Source organism: Astatotilapia calliptera, chromosome 9, assembly GCF_900246225.1.
Source record: "Astatotilapia calliptera chromosome 9, fAstCal1.2, whole genome shotgun sequence".
NCBI classification, from domain to species: domain Eukaryota; kingdom Metazoa; phylum Chordata; class Actinopteri; order Cichliformes; family Cichlidae; genus Astatotilapia; species Astatotilapia calliptera.
Genome location: NC_039310.1, coordinates 17,005,760 through 17,023,356, shown reverse-complemented (window position 1 = coordinate 17,023,356; position 17,597 = coordinate 17,005,760). Strand labels below are relative to the sequence as shown.

Here is a 17,597-nt window from a genome sequence, read left to right as displayed (position 1 = left end):
AAAATGTTATTTTAGGTCACTGTTCATCCAGATGATACAGCAGATAAGTGAAGGCCTTCTCTACAGCTTGGCACAGCATTTCATTGGAGGCTCAGCAGTAGCCACATCAGCAGTAGTAGCAGCAGCAGCAGTGGCTTCAGGGCCTCCAGCTGGGGTTGGCTGCTGCCTCTGCCTGCCTACCAGCACTGAGGCTTTTGGCGGGGGGGGGGGGGGGGGGTAGAGTTGTGGGCAGGATTGCCCTGGGGCACGTCGCTCATGCACCAGTAAAGAAAACTGAAATTCTGTGCTAGGAATGCTTGCTGCCCTAAGCGATTTGATTTCACAAAGTGAGGTCTGGAGCGCTGGTGTGAGCACTGCACATGGCAAGAAGAGGAGTGCAGATGATAGGTCAACGAAATCTGTTACAAAATGAATAAATAAATAAAAACTCAGCAGACAAAATTTGATTTGTACCTTTATCATTATTTGCATTAACAGTGTGTGGAATTCTACATTTTTAAGATCTGCATACATTATACTACATCTGCTGACAGTGGATGTCTGTACACATGAAGTTACATGTCTGAGGACTCAGTGGTTCTCTGTCAACCGTACAGCTGTGGCAACTCTAAAATTAAAAAGAATTTACACTTCGATCAACACATACGGACAATTCTGAACATTGTTCAAATATTTCTTCCCAGTATGAGCCCAGACAGAAAACGTTAGAACAAAACCGCACATGGAGGTTTGTGAAAACGGACACGTTAATGATGCGACTTTAATACTGCTCACAAGTCTTGTTTTTTAGCTCACACCTTCTTGTTCAAAAATGTTGATTTTTAGGCTGTTGTTGAACTACATTAAACACATAAGTGATTATTGCTTTTCCAGAGGGTTTACGGTTCATCAGTTGAGGTTATTCAGTTTGAATCCTTGCCGTTCATCTCTTTGCCACCTACGCTCCATCAAAAGAATAAAAGACAGGATGCTCGAATATATCAAAACAGAGTGATTTAGTTTTAAGGGTTAATTTCTCTTTTAAAACTCACTAAGAGGATTAGTGTTAACCGTCTGAACCTCATAATCCAACTTAAAACCATTATTACTAAAACTCAAAAAATCCTTCACATGTATCGGATTTTAGGGAATCAGTCGCCATTTACAACACATACATAACCATACCTTTCTTACACTACTGCTCCTATGCCAGCGTTACTAAATCCTCTATATGGATGTGTGTGTGTGTGTGTGCGCGCGCGCGCATGTTTTGTTGAGCATGCACCAGCATGATCCTTGCTTTAAGGACACTGCTGGCTAAACTGAAAACTAACCTTATCATCAGGAGCCGCTAAAATACTGTAAAAAATGTCAGTGGAAGTACAGGTAACACTGGAAGCATTTGACAAACACACAGCTAATGGGTTTGTCTTCACCGTGCTGATACACGGTTCCACTAAAAGCTGAAAGCAAACGTAGCCTAAAGTCGACAGAAACTGCAGGGCTCGCGGTTGAACACTCCTTCTGATTAGAAGACCAGAAAAGTCCTGGTTTCAGACACAAACAAAGACATCGAGGGCTTGTTCGTTAATCAGCCAACAGGCCGGTTAGTTGTTCCTCCAGAGTGCAATGCAGTCTAATACATCTGAGTCAATGTGTCCTCTTGCTGGTGTCTATTTACTATTTCTACTGAAGTGACGTCCCTTAGTGGGCAGAAAGCCGGGGGAGGGGGCAGCTGCTGCCAGCAAACAACAAACATTAAACATGCTCGGAGCTCTCAAATAGTTTGAATGAGTGATGAATAAATAATAATTAGAGTGAAATGTCAAAGAAGGCACACACAATAACCAAGGAGGTCAGCATCAGGCAAATTGGCACAGAAGTGTAAAAACATGCTTTAAAAACAAAAGAAAAATGGAGGGAGAGGCAGAAATTACATTATTAGGAAATTACAGGATAAAAATATGAAAAATATGTGTTAATGGGACTATGACTGGAATTAGACATCAGGGGGAAAAAAAATCATGCACAAAAAAAGAGATCACTATTTTCAAGATACACAAAAATCGCCTCAAAAAATTAAAATAAACCTGCTGCAACCCAGTCGACGCAGCGAGACACACTCCCAGAAAGCTATTTGGTTTCATTCAGTCCTCTGGCTATGTCTTTTAATTACATATGCAGCTAGTATATAGTTGTGCACATACAGCCAGTAGTGGGATGTGTAGCTCGTAATAGATGTACGCAAATTATTGCAGGCTTCACCTGACAGTCCAGCTCTTGCTGCACACGTGTGGCTGGGCTCTATGTGCTTTGGAGCTGGGAGTCTAGACTAGTGTAGGGCTGTGAGGCAGGCTGGAGCCTGGAAGGAGGCTGAGAGATGCTAAGTCTGCAGCTGGATGGTACCTTTGACAAAATAGGGAACAAAGAGCAGATCACGCGAAGCTGTCACCAGTAGAAAGAGCGTGACAGGAAGTTGGCAGCCGTACTGAGCCAGCCCATGCCGTCAGTGATAGATCCTACACGTGTGACAGCTTTGTCCTGCTCCTGGGAGGGACTCTCGTCCTCAGGCAGGTAGTCTGGGATGTCTGTGTTTTCCTCGACCACCACCGCTGAATCCTCCTGGAATGGCACCACCAGCTGCACACAGTCAGGGGTGGGAATCAAAAAAGTGAATAAAGTGCTTTTTTAAGCAAATACATAAGATTAGGTGGGTTAGCATAAAGCTCAACTGTTTGGCAACAGAGTCTAAAACCACAGTTTAGGTTCAAATACAGCAGTGAGACAGGTCTGACCCCTGCTGGCTGCACGGTAAACTGCTACTTTCTTGTAATTACTAAAGCAATAATCACTCAAAATATTTATAGGGTAATAGCTTATTTTTTATAGAGTTGGTAAATTTATGCTCTTTGAATGTGGGCCACTGAAGAATGGGGACTATTTGCTGTAAAAGGTGCAACAAGGACTAGTCATGTCTTTGGCAAAAAGCAAACTAGCCTACAGGCTGAGGCAGAGATGTGACTAGCTAATCATGTCAGTGTGAATAAGTCTCAGCCACAGGCAGGGGGATAGACTCCCTGTACACAGATAAACACAACATACATCGAGCACACTGACCTATCAGCTGGAGGCTTCAAGGGGGAAATCAGTTTTATATAAAGGAGTTTAATGTAAACAGTGCGAGTCTAACATTGCTTTGATTCCCACATCTAAGCACTCCGGTCCTCTTTACCTCTCCTCCATCCTCTGTCTTCACCACCTGCTGAGCCATCAGTACTTTGGTGGAGTTAATGGCCGTTCCCAACGCCTAGGAGAAGAAAATGCATTTCATTTCAAAAACAGTATGCAACGTGATGATACTACTGGGTCAGCTAACCTGTGCACAAGTGCATCTGGTACCAGTATCAACATGAAATATTTGCCATCCAACAAATGTGATTACTTATATGTGACTTGTTAAGATATGTTCTGATTTAATATGCTAGGAATGACAACTATTTTATATTTAAAATACCAATTTTAAAAACCACTTCCAAGACTGTTAATGATAAAACACGAATCATCCATAAATTAATACATGCTTTCCAAATGAAACTGGTATTAGCCTTAAAGTCAAAATATGTGTCCCTGAACTCTAAAAGAGATTTTCTGTGTCCGGACAGACATTTTACCTCAGCTTTAAGGTCAGAGCGGATCCTGACCACACATCTCTTAACAGCCATCTGGAAGGTAAAACTAATGACTCCTCGAATCTTTAGCAAGGCCTCCTCACACAGGCTCCTTCGAGTCTGAAAGCAGGAAGGGACACAGTGACCATTAGGAACAGAAAGAAGAAGAAATTCTCTCTTAGATATACATTTATAAGCTTGAAAATGTGATTTTGTTCAATTTTAACTAAATATTTTAATGATAAAATAATAAACTGCTATTTAAAACTCACTTTTGGGAAACAAATTATAGATTTTTAGTCTCTAGCTTCAACAGCGTTGTGTGTTTCTGCTAAGGAGACAGAGAAGCAGCCCATCAGAGGCTGTCTGTCTGCTGTAATGTAATCGGGCTAGGTGAAAGCTTCCTGGGGAGCAGCATTCAGCTTCAGGCTCAATGTCCTGCTGTTCAGAGGCTGACATTTACAACCTGACCCCTCTGCCCTCTTATCATGTGCCAGATAGACACCCTTATGATGTTTGGCAAACACTGTGATTATGGCAGCAGCAAACATGAGACTCTTGTGCACTGTGGACATTTGGTATGTGTCTGGACCTGACAGAAGCCTGACGATACGCTGTGTTAAGACTTCAATGGACTTACAGAATCGTCCAGTCCATCGATGTGCAGCACGACAGTTTTGGCCCTCTTGTTGTTGGAGCCCAGGAAGAAATGGGCTTTGCGCCGGCAGGAGGCGGCAGCTGCCTCGGCCTTCTCAGCCTCTTCTTTACCAGCTGACTGCAAAATCTCATAGATCTCTGAGGCCAGCAGTTTGGTCTCCCCAGGTGAGGTGCTCCTTCAGTGACAAAAAGTACATGTACAGATGAGTTACTAGCCCACCTGTGAAGTTTTTGTCAAAAAATTCCCAAGTGCATTTTAATAGTGCAAAAAGGATTTCCAACATAGTTTCCAATTATATTAATTTTAGAAAGCATAAATTATTTCTATTTTCTTTAAATTACCAGGTTCATTATTATTACCTACCTAAAAAACTGAGCTTTGTTTTGTTTTAGCCATAGCACTCAAGACTCAAAGCGTATAAAATCAAGGTAAATGTTGCCAGCTCAGAATTGAGAAAAGAATTGTTGACGCTCAAAAAGCAGGAGACAGACACGTTGAGTGAGAAGCGTCTATTAACCCCAGAACAACTGTCAAGACATTAGTAAATGACTTCGCCAAGTTAGGAATTTTAGTCTTAAAGGAGACAATCACTAGAAACCTGCACAGCAATGGACTGCGAGGTTGTAGACCAACAAAAACGCCAATACTGCAAAATAGAGACCTGACTTACTAAGGATAACCAGGAAAAAGATTATATATATTGGAAGCACATACGTTACTCAGAAGAGATGAAACTGAAGCTCTTGGCTAAAGAGATCCTGCTCATGTTTGAAGAAGGGAGAGGCATACAACCCAAAGAACACCATCCCCACACATTAAATTGCTGTGGTAGAAGTATGCTGTGGGGATGTTTCATTGTGACTGGAGCTGTGAATCTCATCAAGATGGAAGGAATTATGAGGAAAGAAGGATATGGGAAGGTTTTAACAGAAAACCTCAAGCAATCAGCAGCAAAATGGCTCAGTGCCGTCGCTTCCGACACAACAAGAACCCAAAGCATACGTCGCCCCTGGTAAAGACCCACCTCCAGAAGACCAAACTGAATGTTGTTGACTGGCCTGCAAACAGTTTTGACTTGAATACCACTGAAAATCTGTGGAGTGAACTAAAGACCAAAGTCAGTGCAAGGAGACCATCAAAGAACCGTGAAATGTTGTTGATGTCCAAGCAAGTGGTCAGCGTCACCCAGCAGAGCAGAGCTGAAACTACCTGATAAGTCTCTGGATGTCTTTTTAAGTACATCTGTACTGAAAATAAAGGTGCAAAAGATGAAGTAATTCTGATGCAAAGAATAAATCAGCTAATTTAGGCTTGTGAAAATGACAATTAACGTGAATGAAAGTAGAAACGGTATTGCCAAAGCCTGCATGACTCTGTAGGAAGTGTGAACTGACTCATAAAACTGAAATTAATTAAGAGCTGCAACAGACAGAAATCTAGAGAATTAAACATTTGAAAGTAAGTAGCCCCTTGCAGGTATCCAAATTCGGTATGAAAGCCTCTAACAAGCAAAGTATATACGGTGGGTTTCATGCACTGCTTAATAATCATCACATCAAGATCTATGTGTAGCTGAAGTCTTTCATTACATGTTTGATGTTTTTAATAGTCTGAGTCTAAAGTCCACTAATAACAGTCAGATAGAAATATGCTGAAGTCACTAGTTGTTATTGTTTTTTTGGGTTTTTTTTTTTTGGTAATGCCAAAACTATGTTACGCAGGTTTAATTCTAAGCTTTGTAAGCATCCCCATTGTCCTGATTCTGGAAATTAACAGGCACCCACATTCACAGGAAGCCTTTAAAGGTAACTCCTCTTTGCATCGCTCTATTCCAAAATTGTTTGTGCAGCTATTTAGTGCAACTAAAGACAATGTTGCCAGTATAGACACAACAACTGAAACACAAGTTAATTATGCCTATTCTGCACTGCCGTCAGATTTGCTACTGTCCATTTTGCAAAAATCTCACAGCAAAGCATAATATTTCACGGGCAGCAGCTTTTTGCAAGAAATTCATGTGAGGTCAGGAGCCATTGTTGTGCCAGAATTTATATTTTATGAGGGATCCTGGGTTACTCCCGCAGGCTATATTGCTTCATGTGTCACCAAGTCATCACTCCTTCCATATTAACCGCATATGACATTAGCTGTCTGGCACTGCCACCCTCTGGGAGCCTGACGGTCCACAGAGCTGTGCCACACATTCCTAACGCAGCTCTGCAGAAGCCTTCCAGCAAACAAAACACTCTTATGAGTAAATTCATTAAATATACTTAATACTTAATAATAATCACTGAAGAAAATGAGGCTACCTGAGAGCTTAATGACTTAAGGGTTTAAAAATCACATTCACACCCGTTTTGTACAACAATGCTAGACACTTCCCTTTAGCCATGTGTTCCCACTCTGTCCAGCTACGATCGACCTCCACTCAAAGTCAGCATGACTGGGCTGTAAGCTCAGAACCTTGCTGCTGTTCCTGCAGGGCTACTGTTCATGCCAACACCTACAAGCTGGAGTTACTTTACGGTTAGCATGAGCTATTGCCACAGGTGCTTCTAGACACTCAATCAGATAAAAGCAGTTGTCTCTCTTAAAAATGACATGTTTATGATCATGTTTTTAAAAGCAGATCTCATTATATGCAATGTTCTTCTAAAGCTTTTAAAGGACAGTCAACACAAAAAATTAAAATTACCATGTCTGCAAGATATTCTACTTACTGCAAAACAAAACAAGTGCTAATATACGCCTACATCAATTAGCACATGCACAAAGAGAACTTTCAGAGACGACAAAATGGATTTAAATCTGTAACGTGCAAAACTGCATTTTAAGCCTTTGTCACCCTATTCTAGTTCATCTTTCATCACACATTCATCCTGACATGGCAAACAGAAGGACATCAGCCTGCCTGGAAAATTCTGCAGCGTGGCAAACACTGTCCATGCAAAACAATTAAAAAAAAAAAAAAAAACATGTTAAAGGTTTCATGTAAAGAAAATGCACTGTGAGCATGTGTGTCCGTGCTCTGTGTTTGCATGTGTGTGTGTGTGTGTGTGTGTGTGTGATGGGAACATGGACTTGCTTCTGCATGACATTCTGCAAACTCAGCATCATGCCCAGTTCGCCCTTCATCTTCTCTCTGTTGGCTCGACATTCTGCCAGGTAGCGCACGGCCTGCAAGGACAAGGGCAGCTGTTATCTATTTGGCCATAAAAGCTGAAAGACGCTTTGTGATATTAAAAGAAAGAAAAAGAAAAAAAGGCACGACTTTAAAAGGGGCATGCATGTGCAAACATTAAATGTTACATAACCGATATAAATACAAATGTACTGCCTTTGTGTTTACCGGGTAACCGAAAAAAGTAGTTATATAAAGCCACTTCAAATGTGTGCACACAATGTGAACGAATGGCTATAGAGGAAGTCGTGAAGGGTGGCTATGTAAAGCATAGTGTTTACACCACATCAAACAGCAGATGTCCCTATTGTGCAGTGTTTCCAAATATGGACCTTTTTTCTTTTTTTCTTTGATATTGCGCCATGTGCAAGCTTGTGACTGAATGTTACACACAGGTGGAAAACATGCCCTTTAAACTGTCACTGAAACCTGTTCTGACACTGCAGGACAGCAGGGGAGGTTTTCCCTTACAAACCAAGTGCTTTGTGTTTTATGTGACCACATACTTACCAATAGTGCAGAGTAGACAACCTGTGGATTTGGATGGTCCAAAAAGAGGATAAGACCTGGCAGACAGCCTTGGTCTTCTACTATGGCTCTTCGGTTCAAGGGGTCTGCGGCAAGATCCCGCAACTGGTTCACCACAGTCAGTGCATCCATCTCTGCACTCATGGTGCTTCTTGTCTCGATGCCACACACATTAAAACAGTCTCTTCCTAAAATAAAACGATAGAATATTTTAGAAAGCGTATGTTGAACAACTCAGAGAAGCAGCTAATTTTAGTTTTTAAAAGACCTTTTCTAATTGGAATCTAATTTTCACATCTTTTACAATTTGGTAACATGCTCAAAGATATTCGGTTTGGGATCATTTAAAGCCAAGCTCAAAGCAGTGAATGTTGTTGACAGTGTGGCCTTGCACTAGACTAACTCTCTGAATAATTTCTTGCCCATTAACTAGGGAGGGACCTTAGATCATGTGATTCTTCTGTTGTTGCACAGAGAACAACAAAAAACATTTGGTGATGCTCTTTCCAGACTTGCAGCTAAAAACATCTATATTACACAGGTAAACGAACAATCTATTAATTTGGACCTATAATATAATTTTATATATATCACTTTAATTTTTATTAGCTTTATTGAATGTATTCATTTTGCTAGTCATATTTCGTTGATCTCTTCGTTCACGTTTTTATTTTAAAGTGTATAAAAGTCTATACAGCTTTATTTTTTTGCATCCAAGTCACTTGTAAATATTTATAACTTGATGTCTTTAGAAAACAAAGTTGGGTTGATTGTAAATCTTACAACGTTTAAACTAACTTGCTGCAAACCTATGTTAATGGTACAATTTCTAATAATGTTATGCGTTGGCGGCAAGTTCTAACTACTAAACACTATATCAGCAATAATATGTGTAAAACGTACAGTGCAATCTGACTGAGAAGTGGATTATAACTACACAGCTAGACATGTATGATAGTTGTCATACTATCTGAAGATCGAGTAGTTTAGCGTTGTATGAGGCACTTGAACCAGTACTTTAATTTGCGCTAACCCAAATACAGATGCTCCTTTCAGTGAAAAGACACTTTCTACGACCCCTAACCTCACCTCAAATCACGCCCTGTGAGACGGTCCGGGCTATGCTAGCTAGGCTAGCAGGCATTACTTGACAATTGGAGCATACCTTCCTGTCAGTTTTCGTGGAAACCAAGAGACAATTCCCCGTGACTTCGGCTACGACGGATTCAAAGACTGCGCAACCACAAAAATCCTACGTTACAAACAGCTAACCCCAAAACAAGAGAAACGAAATTATTTCAGTAACGCCAGGCCTGCGCCTCTATCTCCCCTTTGCCTGTTTAGCTAGCAGCTGTGCACTGCACTGTGTTTGTGTTTTGTGGCGAGCAAATGGGGTACAGCTGTTTCTTCATAAAGGACATCCCATTTTTCCACCAGGATCCCAACAGTTTAACTGTGACATAGCTCCGTCGGGAAATGTAGGGAACTATAACGAACGTCCACATATTTGCTAGCATGTGGTTGGATGGTCTAGCAGAATGGACTGTCGTGATAGCAAATCACGAGACAGATATGTTTTAGAGTTCAATGCTAATTGGTGACTTTCTTTGCCAATCAATTATAATAACCAATCGTGAGGTTAATCTACGTAATCGTTTTTTTCAATTGGCTCAAAATGCATTCCATAGGTCCTACTATGTTAGCCACTATCTGCTGTCCATGTCCGTCGTGTTGACAAGGTGGAAAAATTGAGAAAGTTATTCTACAAGCGCAAGTCCGGTAAGTTGGAATGGAAGTAAGGCACATACTGATCTTTGGATGTGAATACAATATAAAACACGTGGTGATAACTGTCTCGGGTAAGTTATAAATTATTATAAATGTGTGTTTCTAGGTCAAATCCTTATAAAATTCATCGGATTGTATTAGCTAGCCAGCTGCTATCATTAGCCGGTTAGCATAAATGCCCGCTAAAGTTGAGACTCACTCATTTAGCTTAATCATACACTCTATAAAAACGTTGGTCTGTGTTAAGCTCAGAGCGCTTGTTCCCACGCTTATCCTGTTTCGGTAATAAGAGAAGGAAAATTTGTGGCTTATTAATGTTATATAGAAAGGGAAACATATAAATATTCATATCAGTGAGGATTTACAATGTAAGAGCAGCCAAATTGCAAAAAGAAAAAACACATTGTAAATTTTAGGGAAAAAAAGAAGATCGTTTCTAATTTTTAACATAGCAGAGATTTATTTATTTTTTGTTCCAGAGCATCTTAACGCTGTTATACTGTAGATCCACAAAGTTCTTCCAGTGCGGTTGTTGGTTTAAAGTGTTGTGTTTGATGGTGGTTGAAACTGACTTTCTCACTCTTGTTTTGTATTTCTTCTAGATGACTGGTTGGTGATGATGATGTTGATGTTGGCACGTGTGCCAGTGTACCCTTGAAACGCACCAAGAGTATGCAAGGATGGAAATGGACCTGGTATGTGAAAAATTAGATTAAACACAGATATTTGTTGTTAGTCAGGTGACTGTTCCACATTGACTGAGCTGTATTTAGTTGAATAATAACTTGGCTGTACCCAGTTAAGTTATTATTCAATTGCTTTGAATTGAATTATTATTGCTTTTTCTGTTTCAGGCTTTTGGATCAGTGAAGCCTTATGGGTCCTCGAGAAGTATTGTGAGGAGAATTGGTACAAGTCTCCCGATTAAACCCTGTCCCAGGGTAAATTTTCAGGTGAGGCCAAGTTACTCTCATTAGAGCTTTTTAGTTTTGTCTTATTTAAGGCAAATTAGAATTGAAAGTTTTTTTTCTTTTTCTTTTTCTTTTAAGACAATGACATGTTGTCTCTCTTATGAGTCATTCCTTTCTCTTCATCTGTTTTCACGCACGTCTCTCCTACCTGCTGGAGTCACTGCCATGTGACAAAATCACATGTCCTCTTCAACTTTTGTTTACCTCTGCTCATCTGACTGTTTTCATTTTAGAACCATAAACAGTTTGGGTGAAGGGATATTTGATTACCGCTCGAACACTGACTTTAACCTTTAAGAATTTGATTACCATTTTAAAAATGTTAAAAACTGGCTCGCTGTTCTTCACTTTCCTTCAACTCTGTGCTTTTCTCTTCTTTTCTTCTGTCTCCAGCTACCCTCCGTAGCTATGAGGAATGCAGTATGTCTGCTGTAGGTCAGTTGGTTCAGCAACCTTCAACAACCTTGAGCTGACTAATTCCTACTGAGCTACCTGAACCTTTGATTAACAATGTGTAGATGCTTTTCCTCTAAACTAACCTTATTTTTACTGAATGATTTTCTAACATTAGTTGTTGTATGTGTGCCTGGTGTGCTATCATCAGGCTTTTTTTTTTTTTTTTTTCCCTCTAAGCATTTTTTTTAAATCCTCCTCCTCTGATAGCTTTATCCATACCATGATGAAGCTGGTGTCTTGATTGGCAGCAGGAGGCAGAACTGCCTGGTGGCCACTCTGGCTGATGTTGCATGGATCGACAGGGATGAGGATGATGAAGACGACTACTTTAGCAGGCCGAGGTAAGACTATAGTCTGTAGAAAGATATCTCTGAATCAGGCTGAAGACTTAAGCGCTTGTAAAGAGTTACTAGAAGCAGACAGTTTTATTTCAAATCTGCAATGGAAACAGGTCGGGGATCCCACCAGGACTCATGTTTCGAGCCCAGCGGCCTCACCCTCGCAGAAGTCGCCTAAACCGCCAGAACTCTCTACCCAGTATGCATCATGGAGCTTTGGATTCACAGGCGTCAGCTGCTGCCAACAACGAAGCCATTCAGAAGATCAGTGCGCTGGAGACTGAGCTTGCAAAACTCAGGGCTCAAATTGCACAAATTGTTCTGGCTCAAGAAAAGAGTGCACAGCCAGGTACTGCTTAACAATTCTGTTACAAATTTTTTTAAATTGTATTTAAATTTTTTGCAACATACTAAATGACTGTATAGTCTCTTATTTTTCTCTTCATATTTAACTGTAATAATGGAAATGTCCCTCTAGATGGCAGCAGAGTGTCACATGGCGTATACTCTATTTTCTTTCTTTTTTCCTCTTTCTTTTGTGTTACATTTGCTACTACCACAGGGGCACCTCCTCCCCCTCTACCCTGTGGCAACCTGCCACCTCCCCCACCACCTCCACCACCTCCCCCTCTTCCACCCCCACCCGCAAGTCTGCAGCGGACATTTTCGGCCATTGAACTAATAAAAGAGCGTAGAGGGAAGAAGACATGCGGCCAGACAGTTTTGGAGTCAAGACCTGCCGAAATCCCCAGCATGCTCGATGTCCTAAAGGACATGAACAAAGTCAAGCTGCGATCAGTGAAAAGGTAGGCCTCTGCTTAAGACATGAATGAGATACATTTGGAAGTGATGAAAAGTGGCCAGTGAAGTGTTTCTGAGGTGTTTGAAATCTCATTAGTGAATGCAAGTGCTAAGGGCCTTTCACACCAGACGCACAAAATCCAGGCGTATCTTTTGTGCATTAAAAATATTGTTCGGATTCACCTTTTGTTAATGCAACAGTTCACACCGGCAATATAATTTCACTTTTCTCATTTAGAAAACTTGATTTATTTATTTTGTTTGTTTTTACAGTTGTTTTCTGAGGACAAATTTTCTGCAAAAAACGGTGTGTGTGTGTGTGTGTGTGTGTGTGTGTGTGTGTGTGTGTGTGTGTGTGTGTGTGTGTGTGTGTGTGTGTGTGTGTGTGTGTGTGTGTGTGTGTGTGTGTGTGTGTGTGAGTGAGTGACACGTGAAGTTCGGATCCATAAAATTTGGAATTTCCTGTCATTTTTATGCATTGCGCTCAGTGTGTAACGGCTTTTAGAGTCTGACACAAAGACATTCATCTGAATCTGACACCTCCTTGCTAAGTATAAGCTAATTCAAGATGAATCTCCATTAAGTCATTGACTTCATGCATTACTTCAAATTCAACTTCATGTTATCAGACACATAGTGTCGTCTTCTGTTTTATTAAGCCGCTGCTACTCAAGATTTTTTTATCACGCTACATTCCTATGTAGTGCCAGAGCTACTGCATGCCCATATTACAGTATTGTGTGCTTTGGTCAGGCTGTTGGAAAACTGATATGTGTAATCACATTGAGAAAAGTTAAAAAAGAAAAAAAAAATAGGGGTGGTAGATGTTGTTTGCCAAAAAATGGGTCATTTTTGCCCGTTGCTAGGTGGTTGCTAGGCATGTAGTGGCTAGGCTATTGTAGTGAAATTAAAACAATGGGATGCTTTCCTCAGGTGTTTTTAGGTGCATAAAGGCTAAAAACACGTCACTGTTGCTAGGCGGTTTCCAGGCTTCATAATACAGAAAGCATAATTCAACTAATTCAATCAAATTAGATGATGTTATCATGAAAATAATGCAAGGTGTTGTAGGGCCGTAAACGTTAAGATCCTCTTAGCATGTTGCTAGGCAACGTGATGACGTTCTCATTGTACTATAGTGATAGTAGCGCCCATGTTTATATGTTCCCTATTTCATCCTAGATCAGTGGACTAATCTTGATGAGGTTTTGCATAAACATTGCCTAGAGCACCTGTGTGACGTACACAAATATTTTATACAAATCCCACAGTCGTACATATTTGTGCATTTGAGAGTTCAGTTGAGGACCGAACGGAATGTCCCACTGTAGAGCAGAGTGGAATGTCCCACTGTAGAGCAGAGTGGAATGTCAGATGAGAACGATATGGCACAATAAAATGTATGATGGCGTACCTGTCTGCCAGGTTTGCTTGTTGATAATTTTTGGAGGAGTTCACAGAGAAAGAATCAAACACTCAGTGATTTGGTGCGTTACAGTAACATTGGTAAATGCCCCATCACCTGTGTGTGTTTACAGTCGTCTGGTAGAAGATGATGCCAAAACAAAGTCCAAGGAGCCGGCAGATGCTGCATCTCTCATCGCCGAAGCCTTGAAGCGCAAGTTTGCTCATCGTCATCGAAACGACAGTGAACGAGATGACACGGAAGAATTCAAAATTCCTGTCATAGAAGCGAAGCCTCAAAAAGAAACCATTCCGGTGAGAAATGTTGATGTATTATAAGGAGGCTTATATTAATTGAAAAAAACAAAACAAACAAAAAAACAACTTTTATTATCGAGAATAAGTGAACTCAACACCCCAGATGGTCTGTTACTCAGAACCATGCATGAAGTTGTTCTTCAGAACAGTTTGTAAAAGGCCTGCCTTGTCAGAGAATATTTGGCAGGTGTTTGGATGAACCATCTATCACAGGCTGACGTCAGTAAATCAAATCTGTAAATTACAGAACAGAGTGGTGAGGAGAAAACATGTAACTCGCTGTGGAGTTCTCAAAGTTTTGTATTTTGGAATTAGCTTTTAACTTTTTGTTTTTAAATGAGTTCAGTTGTGTCCACAGTGGGTTTGCTTGTTATTTTCACTGTTAGTCTTTTGAAATGTTACTGTATTTGGCAACTATGTTTTCCAAGTTGACAAAATCACATCATTTTTTTTTTTTTTTTTTGTTTAGAATTTTTCTCATTTTTATTTTAGTAAATTGCGATTTAAAAAAAAAATAAAAATTATATTCAGTTTTAGTCTTTAGTTTACTTTCAGTTAACTATGATAATGTTTACCAGCCTGTGTAGTTAGCGTGTTGGAAAACCACTCCTGCTGTTTTTATAAGTATGAATGGAAAAAAAATGTTTCATCAAACCTGAAACATCCTTTAACTTCAACCATACTGACCTGATGTTTCTCTAAAGGATGCTGATCGGTCAACACTAATTGGTTCAGCTACAAGTGAACAATTTGAAGCAGAACCACAAGCTGATTTTTATAAAAGGGCAAAAAAAAACTTAGCGGTTTACAAAAAAGATAAGTAAAATATTTAAAACTCCGTGTTTGTAGATGTCAGTTCAGATGGCACAGATATAATTTTTAAGAAGCATTTCAGGATCTTAATTCATTCTTTTGTCATGCAGTTGTTTAAGTGCTCTGCAGATTTCTCATGCACTTAATTCTGCTGTGTTCTGTTTTTCCACAGTTTGGGCAGCACATGTTGAAAGCAACTGGAAAAAGAAAGTTGGTCTGAACAGACAATGTAAGCCTAAGGTCCAGATGTTCTGTAGATGCATTGAAATTCCTTTTTATCTAATCTGTTTCTTTGGAAGGACAAGGGATTTTTGCCGGAATACGACCTCAAGTCTCACCAGTCATCCTGACTGATTTTGCACTTTTCTAACTTATATTAACCTCTTTCTTTTAAAGACGTTTTATTGTAATTTGTTGTCGTTGAACTGAAGGTCTTAATTTTTGTGTTCAGTCTGTCTCGAGTGAAAGTTGATTTTATTATTGAAACTTTGGGTTTTGTTAAACCTGCGCCTCAGCAGGGCTGATCAGCTTCCTATCTTTTAAGGCTGCATAAAAGCTGAAGAGTTCATAGAAAAGGAAGATTTTATGACTTGTGCACTTTGTTGCCTGACGTTTAGACTACTTTATGATTAGGATCTGTTTATATTTTGGTTTAAGTGAATAATTTAGTTTTTAACACTTAATTATGGCTTAGATTCGTCTCAGTGTAAATTAATGTGTTATCAGTCAGGTTTCAGTGACGCTGGATAATATTTCATCTTCTTCCCAAGTTGCCAGTTTTGCTTTTAGCTGGTTCACAATTATGCATATGTTTTTCTGTGTGATTCGCCTTTAAGAACCAAAGATATTTCACTGAAGCCCTTCAGGATTTCGCCTTTCAATACCAAATTTTGCATTTCATGTCCCTTTTTTTTGTCTTTTTGAAATTAACTGCTGCTGGATACTTAAAGGTACTGGGACACATGCAGCGTTTTGTTTCTACCTCTGCTAGGAAACACTCTCGTAGATTTAAAGTTCAGCAACAACACTAAAGAAACACTACGCTGACACGATACTGCGAAGCTCTGTATTGACAGCATGTTTTAACAAATGTACCCAAAGTCATTAGTATTGCATAAATCCTGCTTTCGTGTAGAGGTTCATCACATTTCCAAGTCTGGATTGGATTCAGAGGCATTCGAGGTTTTTAGGAAGTGTTTTGTTTAATTAAGGAATGCACATTGTTACTATTATGTATGCCATGTAATTGCTGCTGAACATCAGCTGGATTGTCTTTCATGGGGAAAGTGGAGTGGATACGTCAGTAGTAATTGTTTTTGTTGAAGTTGTCTTACATAAAAGTTAATTTATCAAACTAATAAATAAAATGTCTATTCTGACCTGTTTTGTTGTCATTTTTGCTGAAGTTGTGAGTTGAAGAAATTATATGATGTTTTGGTCATTTTGAGGTTTTTATCTGAAAATCCATCATTGTGTGATTTCAGATTAAATAATAGACTTAAAACAAACAGTCAACCTGGAAACCGACTGAACATTTTATAAACCTATTATTGTTCAGCTGCTTAACAAATATCTAATCAGCTGTTCACATGGACGAAACCACAAAATCCCATTTACTTCCTCTAAAACCTGCATCTCTGCATGCAGTGTACCCTTAAACAGCCTGCCCTTCTATAAATTTCAGCTTCCATTCAAACTGTTTTTGATGTAACTTATAGGTAATTTTTACATGCATTTTACATATTTAACTGATATTGCGCACTCACTAACCGCTTCAGTAGAAAAACCTGTTCAACTTCTTGCTAATGCAAATCTACAGAAAAGCCAAACACCTGCCAAAAATTTAGTGCACTCGTAGAGATAGGCGAGATGACCTGCTGAAGTTCAGAATGAGGAAGAAAGATGATATAAATTATTTGTAATATGGCACGACTGAAACTGCTGATCCACTGGGATTTTCTCACAAAGCCATCTCTAGGGTTTAGAATGAATGGTTAGAAAATAAGGAAATATCTATCAGCAGTTGTCAGAGGAGAATGTGCAGACTGCTGCAAGCTGATACGAAGGCAACAGTAACTCAAGTAGCCACTCGGCACAACCAAGGTATGCAGAAAAGCGTCTCTGAATATTCGACTTGTTGACCCTTGAAGCACATGGGCAACAGCGGCAGAAGACCACACCGGGTTTCACTCCTGTCGGAACAGGAAACTAAGGATAAATTTGTGTAAAAAAAAATTGGTCAGTAGAAGATTGGGAAAATGTTGCCTGGTCTTTGTGATGCATTCAGGGGTCAGAACTGGGTTTAAACAACATGAAAGCGTGGATCCACCATGCCTTGTATCAAAGGTCCAGGCTGCTGCTAGTGGTGTAATGATGTGGGGGATAATTTCTTGGTACACTTTCTGAGCATTGTTTAAACAGCACATCCTACCCAAGTATCATTGCTGACCACGTCCCTCTACGACCACAGTGTACCCATCGTCTTGAGTTGGCTTCCAGCAGGATAACACACCATGTACAAAGCTCATATCATAAACTGCCTTCTTGAACATGACAATGAGTTTACGGTCCTCGAATCGCTCCCATAGTCACTAGATCTCAATGCAACAGAGCAGCTTTGGGATAGTGAAGCAGCAGATTCACAGCTACAGTGTGACGACATGAGGTCAACGTGGACCAAAATGTCTGAGG

General features: G+C 40.0%; 2 protein-coding genes across 2 annotated transcripts; one reads left to right on the top strand and one right to left on the bottom strand.

Annotated features, from left to right (window-relative positions):
* Positions 1-441: 441 nt before the first annotated feature.
* On the bottom strand, positions 442-9,500 carry armc1 (armadillo repeat containing 1). The gene is made up of 7 exons (XM_026179523.1): positions 9,183-9,500; positions 8,000-8,205; positions 7,394-7,485; positions 4,288-4,480; positions 3,651-3,767; positions 3,212-3,286; positions 442-2,619 (listed from the first exon to the last, which is right to left on the bottom strand). Exons 2-7 carry the CDS (start codon positions 8,159-8,161, stop codon positions 2,428-2,430), a joined length of 831 nt encoding a protein of 276 aa, XP_026035308.1. The 5' UTR covers positions 8,162-8,205; positions 9,183-9,500; the 3' UTR covers positions 442-2,427.
* A 90-nt stretch (positions 9,501-9,590) lies between these two features.
* On the top strand, positions 9,591-16,289 carry mtfr1 (mitochondrial fission regulator 1). The gene is made up of 8 exons (XM_026179522.1): positions 9,591-9,796; positions 10,408-10,500; positions 10,660-10,758; positions 11,440-11,573; positions 11,684-11,919; positions 12,133-12,376; positions 13,910-14,090; positions 15,079-16,289. The coding sequence occupies exons 2-8, from the start codon at positions 10,486-10,488 to the stop codon at positions 15,124-15,126; spliced, it is 957 nt and encodes a 318-aa protein (XP_026035307.1). The 5' UTR covers positions 9,591-9,796; positions 10,408-10,485; the 3' UTR covers positions 15,127-16,289.
* Positions 16,290-17,597: the final 1,308 nt, after the last annotated feature.